This window comes from Clytia hemisphaerica, unplaced genomic scaffold, assembly GCF_902728285.1.
Source record: "Clytia hemisphaerica strain Z4C2 unplaced genomic scaffold, Clytia hemisphaerica genome assembly, whole genome shotgun sequence".
NCBI lineage: Eukaryota > Metazoa > Cnidaria > Hydrozoa > Leptothecata > Clytiidae > Clytia > Clytia hemisphaerica.
In genome coordinates, this window is record NW_027104166.1 from 887,936 (window position 1) to 899,890 (window position 11,955).

At 35.5% G+C, this 11,955-nt stretch overlaps 1 protein-coding gene across 1 annotated transcript; it reads right to left on the reverse strand.

Annotated features, from left to right (window-relative positions):
* Window positions 1-623: 623 nt before the first annotated feature.
* Window positions 624-11,414, reverse strand: LOC136814235 (gamma-aminobutyric acid type B receptor subunit 2-like). Its single transcript, XM_067070750.1, has 15 exons — window positions 11,033-11,414; window positions 9,961-10,197; window positions 8,750-8,935; window positions 8,341-8,475; window positions 7,976-8,041; window positions 6,790-6,981; window positions 6,066-6,308; window positions 5,573-5,735; window positions 4,945-5,098; window positions 3,745-3,877; window positions 3,255-3,365; window positions 2,679-2,801; window positions 2,055-2,235; window positions 1,317-1,474; window positions 624-1,061 (listed from the first exon to the last, which is right to left on the reverse strand). Exons 1-15 carry the CDS (start codon window positions 11,249-11,251, stop codon window positions 894-896), a joined length of 2,469 nt encoding a protein of 822 aa, XP_066926851.1. The 5' UTR covers window positions 11,252-11,414; the 3' UTR covers window positions 624-893.
* Window positions 11,415-11,955: the final 541 nt, after the last annotated feature.

The window sequence follows — 11,955 nt, forward strand, 5'->3', positions numbered from 1 at the left end:
GAAATTCAATGATTTTGTGTTGATTCAACAATTACATAAGTTATCGTTGGATGGACTTGCCACCTTTGTTATCGAAATCCACTACATACCACCTTTAAAAACAACTCGACTTCCAATATTGCCAAAAAGATTCAAATGATTTTGGAAACTAAGCCATGGAAAGTTATTATGACAGTATCGTTGGACCGCCACTCTAAAACCACCATCGAACCAGAATTTTCACATCAACCCATTACAATTGCCAGTTGAAGTCCTTCAGAAATCTTTTGGATTTATAGATTGATAAATCCATCGAGCAATGGAATCCATTTTGCAGCCTTTGCTATTGAATGCCTTTGTAAAAGACTTTTTGAATAGCTCGAATTCAACTTCTGCCAAGAAGAATGCTCTAGAAATTCAACGACTGCATAATTCATTTTTGTATGAATTGGAAAAGTTCTGTGACATTGAGAGTCAACAATAAGTTTCTGACATTCTCTGCGTGTGAGACACTTTTCAATAACTCGAGAAGAATTTTTTGGTAATTCGATCATTTTGTAGAAGCCATTGTTCTGACATAAATGTCCCTCAGGTGAAACATCTTTTCAACAACTCGAGTTTTTTTAGCAAATTATTGATTTTGTAGACGCAGTTATTGCACTGACTTGGTATTTAAAAGACACGACCTTTAGGTTCTCTGCAAAACCACCTTCCAATTAATTAGTTTTAAAATAACCAATTGAAATCCTTTAGAAATTCAATGATTTTGTAGATGCAGTCATTGCATATTGACTATTAGTGGTACTCCATTGGCTGTTCGTATTTGGCATTGAAAATAACGCAATCTTCATTAAGTTCTGTGCAAAACCAACACCTTCCCATATCAACCGTTTGAAATATCCAATCGATATCCTTTAGAAATTCAATGATTTTGTAGATGTAGTCATTGCACATTGACTATTAGTGGTACTCCATTGACTGTTGGTGTTGGTGTCATCTGCAGACGGTTGAGCAGTAGGATTGAAGACTGGACGCCCTTTCTTGAAATTCGGGTCCTCAAAATTGGTTAATAACATCAAAACCTGAAAAAGCAAAAAAGTCATATGAAACTGTCTGAAAAATGTCTGAAACTCGGTATTGAACGTTAGTGTTAATAATTAAAAAAATTGGCAAAAAGAATATTCAAGGTTAGAAAAATACACATAATCAAATTCTCGGCAGCAAGGCTGGAATGGAGAGGGACTATTCCATTTTCTATTTATTGCTCAGAGGTAAGGAAATTGATACAATTTAAATAAATAGCTACTAATTATCAATGAATGTAGTATTTAACGCACCTTAGGGACGAATACGAGACACAATGTGACTGTGGTGATCTCCAAGATACATGCACCAAAGAATATATATCCTTCTTGGAATCTATCAGTATCGTACAAACAGAAGACAACGATAGAGCCAAGAGCAGAAAACAGACAAACATTGTAGACAGCAAGACCTGAAATATGGGGATAAAAGAAAAGAAAAAAGAAAAAAGTTAATTTATTTAGAGCTATTTTGTAATGATTTCCGTACTACTTTGAGGTCAGTTATGAACACATATTGACGTCATTATAAAATGCCCCAAAAAGGCTCCAAAGCTTTTCAAATCGATTTCAATTTTTTTCTGTATTTATGACGTAATCTTTTATTCGGAAACACCTGAAAAACATCGGTTGTTTGCCACCAGTTTTGAATTTGAACAATGAAACCGGTGTTTTTCGTGTGTTTCCGTATAAAAGATTACCTAATGAATATCAAGAATTCTAGGATTAAGCCGAGCAAGCTCGACCTGGCGTGGTGGTATTTAGGACTAAATTTCAGCCACATATTTTTTTTCAAGTTAAAAACTTTATTCTACTGGACTAAAAGTATAAGCTGTTTCCAAAAAAATCTTTTTGATACGAAGTAAGATTGTAACCCAGCTGGCACACAACGTTGTTTCAACGTTTATTTAATGTTCACAACGTCCATATAACGTTATATTAACGTTGAAACAACGTTGTGTGACAGCTGGTAAAGTTGTAAAGACTACTGACCTATATGTTTTGAATCATTAATTGCCGCGACTTTGATACGTTTTGTTTCATAAGCCACAAACAAGCCAAAGACCATGAGAATGCCTTTATATGCGAATGTGGCAAAAATAAAATGTGATTGATATTCGCATTGGCAACGATGTATAATATCATTCTCGATCGTGTCTGCTTTTACATCTCGCTAGAAAAAAATTGATGAGATCAAAAACAATTCAAACTTACTCCCCATAAGTTTCAACACCCCCTTCTCACTGACCCACCGGAACCTCATCCAACTGGAAGAATTGGCCAAAATATCATCCCCTAATCTTTGTTTCCGCTGAAAATATTCAGAAAAGCAAATCCTTACTGAAAAAAGTGTGCTATTCTTTCTATCCCCACTGAATTTCTGGCTCGAAAACAATGTAATTCAAATCCCCAGCCATAAAAAACATGGGCATTTTAATCCCATCGAGTTTTGATCCGTTGTTTTTACCATGTTGGCTTACCAAATACAACCGGGTCTGTGAGAAGAGGGTGTTCAATAAAGATGCGATCAAAGGTGCCAGCGTTGCAAAAAATGAAAATTGTTTTGGGACAGACTTTAGTAATCCCTCCCTCCAAAAACATTCCTCACGAACTTACCAAACTGCTTAATAATTGCGAGGTCAATGTAAAAGGTGACACGCCCATCCAAGTGAAACATAGCACAGCGTCCACTACCAGCATAAGAAATACCACAGTGAATAAATGAATGTCTTTGATGACCTAAATATGGAATGTGAATTGATTAAAGTCAATACTAAGACTTTCTTTTGATAATTTCTAAAAGAGAATATTTACGGAATGCCGGCTAAATACAGATTTGTTTCAGCTATAATTTTCCCGTTTTCAAAAACGAAGATACATAAACTCGCTGTAATAATATCTATCCACAGACACGTGCTTCATCTTCCAGGGCTCACCAGTGCAGCTCAGGTAAGCGTAAGCTCGCTATTATAATAGTTAAAATAAGAATTGAATATGACAGAAATGTTCTCTTAAACCAAAAAAACTAACAAGGTGGAAAACGCAGAGGCAATAGATAGGAGTTGATTGGTCAAATTCCAAAGGACATTTTAATTTAAAAGTTGAAGTATTGTGTAGTTCTAATGTATTATGTATAAAAATAGTGCTCTGACAGTCTACCGTGGCACTTTGACAAACGTAAGAAAGACTTACCACGTATCTAGCAGCTTCGGCACGAGTAAATATACGATAAATACGCCATGTTTTACTGAACAGTGATCCAAAGGTTAAGGTAAAACCCATTGATAACATAAATGTTGTTATCTGAAAATTATTCAATGAGAAAAAAAGTTATTATAAATGACGCTCTCTAATCGGTTTTTGAAGGGGAATTTGATTTTTTTTCGAATAAAGGAATATAAATGGAATGGTAGAGCGTCGTTTATTAGAGTTTCTTGTTAATAATGTAGCGTATCGAATGGTAGAACATCGAATTGGAGAGCATCAACCGCATTTCAAAAATCGCATTGAGGATTTATTTATTTGATCATTTTCTGCGGGACAAAAATTTGAGTATCATTTTCCACTGGGGACTACATTTTGGCCAATTTTTCCAGTGGATCCCATTAGGTATCTGAGAAGGGGTGTATTACGGCGTGTTTAGTAATCAGAGAAGTAAATAATGAAAGAAGAAGATACTCACATTACACATATACGCGACAGAGTGTTCCGAAACATATCGGGAATCGAAACCATAACAAATGACAGCTCCGTAAAGTAAAATACTTCCGATGCATGTTAAACTATTGATGTTCGGTGAAGAAAGCTTGATGTATCTGAAATAAGAAAATTAACTTTATAATTCATTATATGCACCACTCTGCAATGACTTCACGAAATTATGCAACTTTTTTTTTTTTCACCCAATACGTCACTTTTTCTATTGTTTAAGTGACGTATTGGGTGGAAAATTTTAAAAGTTCTCAGGAGACTCTCCAATGATACACCTTATATTAACCTTTAAAACGCAAGGAGACTGGGTTCGGGTTTATCAGGAAAGAATGACTTCAAAACATCTGAAGTCGTTACATTGACATCCTTACATGCGAAGAATTTTGACGTCATTTCCTTGAGAATTCCATCACCAAACCCAGGTACAAAAGTTTATATAATTCCTACCCATCTGGCACACAACGTTGTTTCGACGTTCATCTAATATTCACAACGTCCATAAAACGTCAGATAAACGTTGAAACAACGTTGTGTGCCAGCTGGGTATCGAAAATTAGGTTTCAAGACCAGTATCGAGACATTGCCTCCAGAGTTTTATGAAGTTTAGTCCTCAGTGTTGTGACCTTTGACCTACAGAGGTTTTTCATGTTTGATTAAGTTACGTAATTTCCACCAATATGTAAGAAAATGTTTGGATATGTAGGCGATCCCTTCCGCAAATCGAACGTTTGCTTCCATAATAGCGGAAATTACAAAACTTGAAAAACCTCTATTTCTGACGTCACTTTTTTAACTTTTCAACGAGAAAAATCGGGATCCATAAAATTGGTATAGGGGAAATTAAGTATAGCCTATGGTACTAAACAAAATTCGTAACAAAACATCGGTATTAAAGCTCACGATGATGATAGACGATCCTATCGTCTACACAAGGTCTTTAAAAAGGGTATAATTTAGTAGAGGCGGAATAAATTTGGAAACGTAGGATAGCCTGGGACGGAGTAAGATTACGGAGGTGTTTACAATATTTGTTCCAAACTCTACGGCCGCTATTTCTTTCGTCTACCACCCATTACGGCTGTAAATCTGCGCTTACATATTTTCCCGCGTTTTTTCTCTCTAACGGATGGTAGCATCGTTGACAGTGATAAAATATGATAATAAAACTTACGTCACGTCACGGTAATAAATATTGACGGTTAAGAATATGAGTGAGATGATAATTCCCAGACCAGACAGAATCCACATGGTATAAACTACAGACTGTGGAAGAAGAACAATGTTCTCAATATGTTCTGGTCCAGCACGTGGTATTTGCTTGTAATCTAATGGAAAAGAAAACAAAGTCTAGATTTTTCTGAGATCGAGCTTCAAGAAATGGAAATTAAGACTGGGACTCTAAAAATAATAGTTGTTGGCCATGGGGCTAGAGCCTTTATACAATTCTTTAAAAGGGTTGTCAAATTTTGCGCTTTTCCATGAAAAGGTTACCTCAGCTACCAAGTCGATATATAATGAAAACTCTGGTAAATTAGACCCATAATCCGTCCTAGTTGACACTTTACTTTGGTTTAGCGTCCACCCAACGTTCACCCAGCGTCAATTTAACATTTAACGAACGGCTGAGATGGGATTACGAGTCATGGAAACCTCACTCAATCTTGACCCTTCGCGCATCTTGGAAACAGGAACCTAGGGCCCAAATTATGGCCGAAAATTTGTGATAACTTATGATATTCTCGGAATCAAGCAAATAATACATCCCCTTCATGAGCAAGTTGAAAATATTTTCTTCTTACACAATTTAGAGAAGTTCATAGTAATTTTGGAGGTATCTTTGTCAAATAATCCAATTGCTTCCAGTCCTGATTTTGTCTCATTTCCCTTGAATTTCAATTTACGATATCGAATGTTGCCATCACGATATAAAAAATCACCATCTTGCTTGTATTTAAATCGACCCTAAAATTAAATCAATGGTGCAATCATATTGACGTTGATAAAAGATAAAGGCTCAACTCCGTAAGCGCATGACAGTGATTGTACTTTTTAATCAAATCTTCTACTACGTTTTTGGTCACTTGATGTAGCATGTATCAGTTCAAAAAAAAAGATGAGCAATTTTTGGAAGAACTAACTCTTTAACCTGTAATGATAATTTGCAACTCAGCATCGTATAGGCTAAGCACCCTTAAAAGGATTAGAACCAGATGGTGGGATCCCAAGCGTGGAATCATACTTAAGGACGCCGACGAAAACAATTCATTAGTGGAAGAAGGCAGATGATCTTACCGATGCACCAATGAAATCCAACTGTCGGATTTCATTCAACATAGTGTTCATTCGTGTAGGGTCCAGCGTCCCAACTTTATGGTTTTCAACAAAAGATGGATCCCTTTTCAAAATTTTATCAAGAGCTAATGCAAAAGCCAAAACAGAATCAAAAACGTAGGCCAGCCATTCATCATATGGGATCGGTTGTGATAAGATTTCCGTCATTTTATTTTGAATTCTGGTCCAAATTTCTTTCTTAGTCTAAAACAAAAGAGGAAAAGTAAAATGGAAAAGCAACGTCACAAACCATTGAAGAATGTATATTGCTCGGACTTATTCACTTTATAGAGTACAATTACAAAAAAGTGAAGAATCACTGATCTCTAAGATCTTATATATATACTAAATTTTCAGTTCTGTCTACCATTTTGAAAGAAGTTCATTTTATTAGTATAGGTTTTTCATGTTCTGTTAAGTTTTGTAGCATCCGCAATTGTCGAGGCGAACGTGATTTGCGTAAGGGATCACCTATACAGATTCGAACGTTTACTTTCATAATGGCGGAAATTATGTGACTGAACAAAAAAGGAAAAACCTCTATAGCCTCGACGGCAAACGACATAATAAGGCAATTCGTTACATCATCTCTCTGCTGTAAAAAAAAAAGAGTATCGCTATTTCTTACATACAGGCGGCATGTCTTAGCTCTGTTTAAAAAATGACATAAATTGTCTCGACTTACCAAACCAACTTCTGTTATAGTCTCCACTTTTTCTCTTGGTGATCGAGACAAACCAATGATATTGCGAGACATAAATCGTTGGGTCTCTTCTGAACAGTTCACTGTTTTCCATTCTTTAACCCATGACGTCATCCCTTCAGCTAATATACTTATAAATTGGTATTTCGAACCGTAAAGTCCAAGCCGATATGCCTAAAAGATAAGGGTCCATTTGTTTCATCACCATTTATGCCACTTATGCCACTTATGCCACCTTTTTCCCATTTGTTTCATCAAAATGTGTTCAAAAGTGTTAAAAAATACTTACATTTTTACCACCTTAATTTACATTGGTCATTTGTGTTCTTTGTGTCAAAAGTGGAAGTTTGCCAAGCTTTTCCAAGCAAAAAGAAATTCGCATTTGTTTCTGCATTCTGGGTCAAAAGTGGAAGAATGTTATTGTAAATGGCGGCAATAATCGAATGCATAATTAAGATGCGTTTCACTTTCGTTTTCTTGTTGTTTGTTTATATTTCCGACATAATTTATGCAGCCATTATTGACGTAACTAAGAGTTCGCAAAATGGTAGACTTTTGACATTTTTAACACGGTTTCCATTTGTTTCACACGATGGTGGCATTTGGGGAAAAGATGGCAAAAATGGAAGTTTTGAGGTAAGAAACAAATGGAGCAATAAAGGTTGCAAAATTTAAGTCTGAAGACAAATCATGCTTTTACTCGAATTTTTTATGTGCTTGTTACATGACCTTTATTTCTGATTAGTTCGAATTTATTGACAATAACAAAGTTATCAGCTGTAAGTTGTAAAGCAATATTGGAATAGAATCACGTGAACTTTTTCGAGTAATCACATGTTTTGACTGCATTGATATAATTTTGCAGCCCGTGTATTCACTAAATTTATTCTGATTTGAACCACCATGCGGTAGAATCTTTTTAAACTTTCTGTTAATTAACTCAAAACCAATATAATACTCTCCGTAATACTTTCCTATCAACAATGAACGGTGTATCACCACAGCCTTTGAGGGAACTGGCAACGAAGTTACAAGGAAAAGTCTTTCCGATGATGATATCGAAGAATGTTATATTTACAACTTGTAATAATTTTAAGATTGAACCTTTTGTTTTCAAATTGGTACAGTATTTACTAAGTAACCCAAAAAATCTTTAATAAAAATTTACCTCACAAATCATGGTACGCATGGCTTCATCAGTTAATGAGAAGACAATCACTCGAATATCGTTTTTCTGAAAACAGAACGAACGTACTAATAATTTAGTCGCATTTTTTTAAGAACACCAAACTATTTAAGAACATAAGGCCTCGAAGTAGAAAAAATTAAGAACATGCTAAGAACAATTAGGGTTTTAAGACATTCTTCTAAGGCTTCGGTATTCTAAGGCAGACCAAAGAACATACTATTTGCTTAGAAAAAAATGTACAAAAATGCTTATAAAATACTGAAAGAACATTATAAAAGAACAATTTTTCGGCTGAAAGCCTAAAAAGTTAAGAACACCCGAACGATTCAAAAAATTGAACATACCTTTATAGCGTTGAAGGCATTTGAGAAGTATGAGGAATATTGACTTTTATCCGTAAATTCATCGAATCGAATTTCACCAACGTACACTATATTTATGCCATTCTCTGCTGCCTCTCTCTCAAATCGATCTGCTGTCTAGGATAGAAAGATACACGCTTTTCTTTTAGTAGAATATACTTTATAAGAATACTCATGATGAAATACAGTGCCCAACCCCCTCTAATTTTAACCTCCACTATTCGAATTTTTCTGTAATTTGAACTAAAATATTGGTCGACTCAGCTAGAAATTAGTATAAAATACTTTTTGTAATTCGAACCTTTCTCTATTTCGAAGAAAATTCTTTGTCCCTTGGAGATCAAATCAGAGAGTTAACTGTTAACTGTAATTAATAGTATTTAATGGTTACCAATTTATTGGAATTGAAAGATTTAGATTGATCACTATAATGAATGAATGCAATTTTGTCCAAGTTGAAATGCACCAAATATTGAACAAGAGCTTTGACGTACAGGAACACTGGTGGTGCCGAGTTGAAAAGATATGGATAATCTTTCACTACTGAAAGTGATTCACCGGCCGCATCAAAACTGATCTGTAGAAAATATAAGCAGGCACACAACGTTGTTTCAACGTTTATCTGACGTTCACAACGTCCATATAACGTTATATCAACGTTTAAACAACGTTGTGTGCCAGCTGGGTAAGTTAGTAATTACCTTATTACACAAATATTATTAGGCAAGTATTTAACGGCCTTGAAATTTGCACGATCTGAATTTACACGAATTTTTCTGCTTTTTCAAGGAAACAGCGGCTGGTTTTGATTAAAGGGGTTTTTATTAACACGAAATTTTTCAATTCGTGTTAATAAAATGACTACATACTAATACTGGTGTAATAAGGTAAGCTTACGTGACCGCAGTCGAGAGCGAGCCAAAGGCCACTTTTTCTTTATCTGACTACCTGAAGGTAGGGGAGGGCACCATTTCTTTCCCTAATCCTTCTCTTTAGTTACTGAACATCAAGCATGGAGGCATCAAGTACCTTTTTGACTTCTTCCCACTGGAAAAAAAAGCCAAAATATCGTTCCCGGTGGAGAATTATATATAATTATATAACTATTATGAAAAATATGGGATTATCAATCCCAATCGAGTTTCAGTCCGTTATTTTAATCCCAACTGGTTGAAAAAATACTACCGGATCTTGAGAAGGGGTTTTTTAAGGGAAACTTTAGTATAAGTAAGCTTAGGGTCGAACCCACTACCTTGCGCGCCATAGCTGGATGTTCTACCGTCATGGAAATATAAAGTGTTGGAAATTCTAATTTTTAAGATGATTTTTTTCGATTTGGTTTTGCCGAATTTTTCGAATCGATACTAGCCCCTACGACTCTTTAAATAAAAAACCCTTTCAACCTTTCTCAAGCAAGAAAAAGTGAAGCCTCGTTAAGTTTGCACTATATTTAGAAATTTTGTTTGAAAAACACACGGGCCACGTGTTCTGGATGGGAAATAAGTGGCTTTATTTTCCATCCAGGAGTTTCGGATCTAGCCCCTTCGAGGCTTTGAAATCAATGGTATGCAGATTTTTAAAGAATATGTTTAAAAAACTTACATGTAATATATTTCTGGTCGTATAGACTGGATACATAGTTCGCGTATCAAAGGTACTTCTTGGACCCAACATGGCTATCGGGTTGAGGGTCGTACCAAATTCTTTTGGGCCTTGGTAATTAACTCTCACTTTTGATTGGTTATTAGCCTCAGCTTTCTTTAATTCCATTGGGTAATTTGTCAAGTTTAGACCAAGGTTGTTCAATGCTGCCCAAACGGCTGAGCCAAATGTGTGTTGCTAAGGTAATAAAATATAAAAAAAGCCAAATTTAATCGAGACTCGATTTAACTGCTGGTATACTGTTGGCTCCGATTGCTAGCTTATCTTATTTGAACTACTATTTTTTTAATTGAATTGATTTTGATTTTCATGAAAAAATGACTATAGACAGGCGAAACATGCCTGGTATGAAACGTGTGACTGATATGAGACATAGCTTCAGCCAGGTTTCTAGCTCCCCCCAACAAAGTAAGGTCCCCCCAACAATTTAGCTCCCCCCCAAAAAAAAATTGCCCTGTGCTAGGTCCCCCAACATTGTTCAATAAAAAATATATGCGAGTACAGTACTGATAAATGAAAATTAAATTTTACTTGTATTAATATTTATGTTACAAATCTTTTGCTTTTTATATTTGATTTTAATAGTAAGATAAGAGATCTTTTGAAATTAGCTGAACAGCCCCCAGATTCTCAGTCAGATCATCTAGGCCCCCCCCAACAATCTAGGTCCCCCCAAAAGTAAGGGGCGCTGAAGCTATGTGAGATATGTGCCTGGCATGGAACGTGTGACTGATATAAAACGGGAATGGGCTCTTCCAGAAAACTTTTGTACATAGAGGGTGGAGAATATATTGGATATTTTGTCCGGGGGAGGAGTGAAAAATTTGCCTTGTTTTAGGGACAAACTTGCTCTGTTTAGGGGTGAATTTTGAATGTCCGGGGGGAGGGGGTCAACTGATGCTTTTCCGGGGGCGTAAATTCCCAAAAAATGTTATATCCTCCACCCCTCATATGCAATTCTTTTCTGGAAGAGCCCAATAATCATATACAATAGAAAATAATGGACACAAACCTGCGCGTAATAGAGATATGCTTCAATTTGATATCCTTTCAAAATTTTATTTTGCTCCTTGATAACATCAATAGCAGTCAATACTGTGGCAGCGACACTCCGATCTTTTCCATCCTCATCGGGATTGTAAAGTCCGATTTGGATTTTCTTGTCAGCCGATAATGCCAAGTCGGGAATAATTGTTAACCCGATAATAACGATGATTGATAATTTGTACATGGTTGCTTAGTAACAGTTTTGTTTCTTCAATTTTGTTGTTGAAAAGTTTAAATTTGTGTTTTACGTAATTTTATTTTGGCTCTGTTTGGACATTGATGTTTAAAGAGTCTTTCAATTTTGTATTTGTATTTTTTTGTAATTCTTAGTTCTGTGATGTTATTCTGCAAAAAATGATAATATTCACTTGAATAAGTCAAAACCTCTCTCATCATTACAGTAAAAAACCCAACGTAATTTCTAATAGCCTTTTTTCAAATTATAGCAAAAGCATCAATATTAGTAAACATCCTACGAATCTAATTCATGCATTCAGTCAATTCACGCATTTTTCACAATAACACAATTTGTCGCAGACCCCTGCCCTGGCACTGAAATCTAATTTAACTTCTGACTCGCCATAGATTTCACAAGCGAATATTTCTGTGTTTAAGATACAGTAGAGCCTCATGTAGTGAAATGCCTACTAAACTTTAATGTTTGCTTCATTCTAGTACGGTTTAATTCTAAAACTCTTCAAAAGGCGGACATCTCTGATTAGCGGACATTTAATCGTTTCCCCGATAGTGTCCGCTAATTAGAGGTTCGACTGAAATTTTGAAAAAACATAACAAAAAACTACTGTAATATCGTTCACATAGTTGTGCTACAGTATAGCGAAAACAAGCATGCTTAGTAAGAAGAAAAGGTGATTAACTTTGTTTATT